This window comes from Herpailurus yagouaroundi, unplaced genomic scaffold (genome assembly GCF_014898765.1).
Source record: "Herpailurus yagouaroundi ecotype Mexico unplaced genomic scaffold, PumYag 160, whole genome shotgun sequence".
NCBI lineage: Eukaryota > Metazoa > Chordata > Mammalia > Carnivora > Felidae > Herpailurus > Herpailurus yagouaroundi.
Genome location: NW_024412401.1, coordinates 35938694 through 35945517, shown reverse-complemented (window position 1 = coordinate 35945517; position 6824 = coordinate 35938694). Strand labels below are relative to the sequence as shown.

The 6824-nt window shown below is 38.6% G+C and overlaps 1 protein-coding gene across 1 annotated transcript in view; it reads left to right on the top strand.

Moving 5' to 3' along the window:
- Positions 1–6824, top strand: part of SUSD1 (sushi domain containing 1) — a 122177-nt gene that overhangs the window by 83625 nt on the left and 31728 nt on the right. The window contains exon 10 of the mRNA XM_040481959.1: positions 6001–6092. Coding sequence (XP_040337893.1) covers positions 6001–6092 — 92 coding nt within the window. The remainder of the gene's footprint in view (positions 1–6000; positions 6093–6824) is intronic.

Genomic DNA, 6824 nt, shown 5'->3' with positions numbered 1-6824 from the left:
GGCCATACGTTTGTGGGTCTAGTTCTGGGGTTTCTATTCTATTCCATTGGTCTATGTGTCTGTTTTTGTGCCAATACCATGCTGTCTTGATGATGACAGCTTTGTAGTAGAGGCTAAAGTCTGGGATTGTGATGCCTCCTGCTTTGGTCTTCTTCTTCAAAATTACTTTGGCTATTCGGGGCCTTTTGTGGTTCCATATGAATTTTAGGATTGCTTGTTCTAGTTTCGAGAAGAATGCTGGTGCAATTTTGATTGGGATTGCATTGAATGTGTAGATAGCTTTGGGTAGTATTGACATTTTGACAATATTTATTCTTCCAATCCATGAGCAGGGAATGTCTTTCCATTTCTTTAAATCTTCTTCAATTACCTTCATAAGCTTTCTATAGTTTTCAGCATACAGATCCTTTACATCTTTGGTTAGATTTATTCCTAGGTATTTTATGCTTCTTGGTGCAATTGTGAATGGGATCAGTTTCTTTATTTGTCTTTCTGTTGCTTCATTGTTAGTGTATAAGAATGCAACTGATTTCTGTACATTGATTTTGTATCCTGCAACTTTGCTGAATTCATGTATCAGTTCTAGCAGACTTTTGGTGGAGTCTGTCGGATTTTCCATGTATAATATCATGTCATCTGCAAAAAACGAAAGCTTGACTTCATCTTTGCCAATTTTGATGCCTTTGATTTCCTTTTGTTGTCTGATTGCTGATGCCAGAACTTCCAGCACTATGTTAAACAACAGCGGTGAGAGTGGGCATCCCTGTCGTGTTCCTGATCTCAGGGAAAAAGCTCTCAGTTTTTCCCCATTGAGGATGATGTTAGCTGTGGGCTTTTCATAAATGGCTTTTATGATCTTTAAGTATGTTCCTTCTATCCCGTGTTCTCAGTTTTTAAGAGTCTCTTATGCTTTGGCTCTCTCCCACTCTAACCTCCTTTTTTATTTTTTTCCCTTCCCCTCCCCCATGGGTTTCTGTTAAGTTTCTCAGGATCCACATAAGAGTGAAAACATATGGTATCTGTCTTTCTCTGTATGGCTTATTTCACTTAGCATCACACTCTCCAGTTCCATCCATGTTGCTACAAAGGGCCATATTTCATTCTTTCTCATTGCCACGTGGTACTCCATTGTGTATATAAAACACAATTTCTTTATCCATTCATCAGTTGATGGACATTTAGGCTTTTTCCATAATTTGGCTATTGTTGAGAGTGCTGCTATAAACATTGGGGTACAAGTGCCCCTGTGCATCAGTACTCCTGTATCCCTTGTCTACCCCCTCACTTTCAATCTACAGGTGTCTTTAGGTCTGAAATGAGTCTCTTGTAAGCAGCATATAGATGGGTCTTGTTTTTTTATTCATTCTGTCACCCTGTGTCTTTTGATTGGAGTGTTTAGTCCATTTACATTCAAAGTAATTATCAATAGATACGTATCTGTTGCCATTTCATTGTTGTTTCTGAAATTTTTCTCTGATTCTTTCTTCTCTTTCTCTCTTTCACAGTTTACTGGTTTTCTTCTTCCCTTTTTTTTTTTTAAGGTTTATTTACTTATTTTGAGAGAGAGAGAGGGAGGGAGAGGAAAAGAGAGAGGGAGAGAGAATTCCAAGCAGGCTTCACACTGTCAGCAGAGAGCAGGATGTGGGACTCGATCTCATGGACCTTGAGATCATGACCTGAGCTGAAATCAAGAGTTGGGCACTTAATTGACTGAGCCACACAGGTGCACCAGTTTTCTTTAGTGATGTATTTGGATTTCTTCCTCTTTATTCTTTACATGTTTATTAAAGGTTTTAAATATATGGTTTCTATTAGGTTTGTATCTAATGTCTTCTGCATATAGCAGTCTGTATTCAGCTGATGATCATTCAAGTTTGAACCCTGTCTTTTTTCCTCTCCTCCCCATATTTTAGATATATGTTATTATATTTTATTTGTGTGTGTGTGTGTGTGTGTGTGTGTGTGTATTTTTGAATGTTTATTTGTTTTTGAGAGACAGAGAAAGAGCGCAAGGAGGATTGGGCCAGAGAGAGAGGGAGACACAGAATCCAAAGCAGGCTCCAGGCTCTGAGCTGTCAGCACAGAGCCCAATACAGAGCTCAAACCCACAAACCATGAGATCATGATCTGAGCCCAAGTCAGAGGCCCAACTGACTGAACTACCGAGGTGCCCCTTATATATATATTATATATAATATAATATATATTACATGTAATATATATATATGCGTAATATGTATATGTAATATATATCATAGATATATATAGCATATATATATTATGTATTAATGTTTATTTATTTTTGAGAGGGAGAGAGACAGTATGAGCAAGGGAAAGGCAGAGAGAGATGGAGACACAGAACCCAATGCAGTCTATGGACTCTGAGCTGTCAGCACAGAGCCCGAAGTGTGGCTTGAATTCATGAGCCATGAGCTTATGACCTGAGCCAAAGTTGGATGCTTAACTAACTGAGCCACCCAGGTAGGTGCCCCTTATATTCTTTTATTTTGTGAATTCCTTGACTGATTTTTTACAGAAACATTCATTTTTATTGCTTTTGTGTTTCCTTCCTTTATACTGTCATTTTTGGTCTCTCCACTCAAAGAGCCCCCTTTAATATTTCTTGCAGGCCTGATTTGGTTGAACTCTTTTAGTTTTTCTGGGAAACTCTTTATCTCTCCTTCTGTTGCTGGATAGAGCATCTTTTGTGGCACATATTTCCCATTCAGCACTTTGAATATACCATGCCATTCCCTTCTGGCTTACAAAGTTTTTGTTGAAAAGTCTCCTGTTAGCCTTATGGATTTTCCATTGTAAGTAACTGTCTTCTTTTTTTTTGCTGCTTTAAAAATGTTTTCTTTACCACTATATTTTGCCATTTAATTACAATATGTCTTGGTGTGGGTCTGCTTTTGTTGATTTTGATTTGAGTTCTCTGTGCCTTCTGGATCTGGATATCTGTTTCCTTCCCCAGATTAGGAAATTTTTCGGTTACTACTTCCTCAAATAAATTCTCTGCCTCCTTTTCTGTCTCTCTTCTTCGTCTGGGACTCCTATACTATGAATGTCATTGCATATGGTGGAGTCACTGAGTTCCCATTTTGCATGATTCTTTTTTCTCTCTTTTATTCAGCTTGATTACTTCCTATTACTCTGTCTTCTAGGTCACTAATTCATTCCTCTTCTTCTATCAAGTGTGTTTCTCATTTTGTTTATGAGCCCTTTATCTCTGCTATATTATTCTTTATCTTTGTGCTAAGGGTCTCAACTCATGTCTTCCACTATTTTTCTTAAGTCCAGTGATTATCCTTATGATAATTGCCTTAAATTCTCTATCAGTAATGTTACTTATATCTGTTTCACTTAGATCTCTGGTCATGGCCTTGTCTTCGTATTTCATTTGGGATAAATTTCTCTGTTTCCTTGTTTTGTCTGCCTCTCTGTGTCTGTTTCTGTGTGTTAAGAAAGTCAGCTATGTCTTCTGATCTTGAAAGTAGTGACTTTATGAAGAAGAGGTCTTGGAGTGCCCTACAGTGCAGTCTCCTCTGTTCACCAGAACCTGGCACTTCAGGAGAATATCCTATATGTGCTGCTATGTGTGTAGTCTGCTGTAGTGTCTGAATCACTTTTCCCTTCAGTGCAGTTGTTTGCACTGATTCTCTGCCTGTTGTGGGCTGTGCTTGCTCTCTGTGGTGTTAGTGGGGCCCAGGCAGGGTGGGCATGCCTGCCGGGGAACTTGAGAGCAAGTGGTGGTGTTAGCAAAATTTGTGCTGGGTCACTAGTTCTATACTGGATTTCCTGAAGCACTATGGTGGCTGGGGGCTGCGTGCTGGTGTTGCTGGGGGCATGAGGCTGGCCATGGTATGCATCAGTGGCTGGGACTAATCTGAACCCGGTGGCTGGGCACGGTGAACTGCGATGGCTGGGTACTGCATCTTTTTGTTGTAGTTTATTTGTTGTTTTAGTTTCCTATTGCTAGTTTGACAAATTACCATCAATTTAGTGGCTTAAAACAACATGAACTTATAGTTCTGGAGGTCCGAAGTTCAAATCAGTTCCATTCTGTTAAAATGATGGTGTCAGCAGGTGTGTATTCATTCTGGAAGCTGGAGGAGAGAATCAATTTCCTTGTCCTTTCGAGTTTCTAGATCCTACTAACATTCCTTAGCTTGGGCCCCATCCTCCATCTTTGAAGCTCGTTGGTTTAACTGCTGCTTTTGTCCTTGAATCTCTCTCTAACCCTGATCTTCTTGTCTCTCTCTTATGAGGACCAAGGTCACTACATTGGGCTCATCTGGATAATCTTGGATAATCTCCCTATCTTAATCAATTGCAGAGTCCCTCTGCCATGTAAGGTAACATGGTCACAGATGGATGTGGACATTTTGGGGGGGCCTGTTTTTAGCCTACCATACTTGTTCTTATAGATCTATTGAAAATGACTAGTTTTTCTGTGTTCTTATATTTGGGTACACTTTGCCAAACTCCATTATTTGCATGTGTTTTTCTCTTGTTTTCAAGTGATTTCATATTTGTTTTCAGTTGATTCTCTTAGATTTACTGGAAGTTGCGTTATTCCCTTTCTTCCTGGTATTTATAGCTCATTTTGTTCTTGCCTCTCTCCATGTCATCTAGAATCTCATAGCTAATGCTAAATAATAGCTATGAGAACATGCATCTTTGTATTGTTCTTGACTTTACTAGAAATTGCTTCATTATTTTACCAGCAAGGATGGTGGTTTCTAATAAACACTCTTAAATTAAGGAGTTTCTATCAAATTAAATCTTAGTTGACTAAGATTTTTAGTCAGGAACATGTATTAAATGTGTTAACCATAATGGATATAGAAGTAACCATGTGGCCTTTCCCTTTTAATCTATTAATACTTTCCCAATAATGATCACCTCTGTATTCCTGGAATAAATCTTCCTTGATCATAGTGTATTGTTCTTTGAAGGTACTGCTGACTTATGTTTACAAATATTTTATTTTAGGTTTTTGCATTTATAATGATAAGTGAGTTTGGCATAGTGTGTTTTGTAACTGCTTGCACAATTTGGGAATTGTGGATATCCAGTCATCTTGAGTAAATTGGGAAACTTTCTACCTTTTTGTATGGTCTGCAACTTAAATAGTATTGAGGTTATCGGTTTTTGAAAGTTTCATAAGTATAAAGTTCCTTGGACTACTGCTAGTTATCTTTAAATTCTGTACCCAGTAGTGAGATTCCATTATTCTGAAACACCTGTACTTTCTTACCTACTCTGTCTTACAACATTTGAAGTACAGCTTGTGACCTGTGGAACAGGTTTTCTCTGGGCAAAGCTGCCCAATCCATAAAGAAGGGTCACATCTACCAATGTGGCTTCATTCATAGGAACCTGTCAGGCCAGGGGTTTACACAATAAAGGCTTGGTTCCCTTGAGACTTTTCTTTTTTTCAGGTGCTTTGGGAGTTGTCTTTATGATTTATTAATCATGGCAGTGTTGCTGTGAAACTTCTTAGCAAATCGTTTTTCAGTTCCTCAAAGAAGAGCACTTCTCAATGCTCTGCTCAAGTGTTTTGTTGCTCCCTGCTCAGAATTTGAAATTGATACTTATCTGTATAAATGAGGTTGTCTAAGCCCGAATTGCAGCTTTAGGTTAGTAAACCAGGGGAGTTTGCAGTGACTGGATTTAAGTAATTTTTAAAAAGGATCCTCTGATTGGGTATCTTTTGATTTTAAATCTTTCATCAAGATTGAGTTTACATAAATGTAAAAGTGGTGTTTCTCAGACTGCCACCACTAATTTCTAAATTAAAGTACTACTGAAATTGTCTTGTGTAAGTGATTCCATGACAAGATAGCATTCTATTTTTTAGATTTTATTTTTTAAGTAATCCCTATACCTACTGTGGGGCTCAAACTCATAACCCTGAGATCAGGAGCTGCATGTTCTATAAAAGGTAGCATTTTTGTATAGAGTGTAAGTTGATTTCTCATTCTTTCCCCTCTGCAGTAAAACAGATCATCAGTAACATTTCAATATTTAATGAAACCTGCTTGAGATGGAGAAGTACAAAAACAGCTGATACAGAGGAGATGTATTCAGTAAGTTACTCTATGTATAGATGTTGTCTTGTGTGGGAGGCTTAAAAAATATCAGTGAACCTAAACATCTACTTCTACAGCTGTGATTATCAATGGCGGATTGATAGTGGCAATTGCAAGCACAAGCAAGATGATGGGCACTTGTGGTGCATATTTGAAGAGAGAGACCTTGGGGATTGATGAGTAAGTCATGAAAGTTTCTTTGGGCACGTAGCCCGATGCAGAGCTGATGCTCACACAGGATCCGTGGAAGGAATCCATGGCTTTTGCATGTGTCTCTGACCAGGGTATGAACATATCGTCTAGGGAGTCAAGGGGAATTTTTGAAGCTAGATGCGGTTGTGAATAAGAAAGGTAAAGCCCGTGGGATGAGCTGCTACTAGAAGAATTTAAGTGGGCAGAAAAGTATGTGTATTGGCCCCTGTACTGGGATATTCCAGGAAAATGGAGGGAATGTCAGAAGGGGACAGGCAGAGGAGAAGAATCCTGCCGAGGTTTTACCAGACCAGCTTGGAGTTTCCTAATTCAGGTCCTGCTCTGGAGAAGGCTTAGTTCAGATTCTTCTTTCCTTTTTTCTTTCTTTCTTTCTTTCTTTCTTTCTTTCTTTCTTTCTTTCTTTCTTTCTTTCTTTCTTTCTTTCTTTCTCTTTCTTTCTTTCTTTCTTTCTTTCTTTCTTTCTTTCTTTCTTTCTTTCTTTCTTCGTTCATTGCTTCCCTCCCTCCCTCCCTCCCT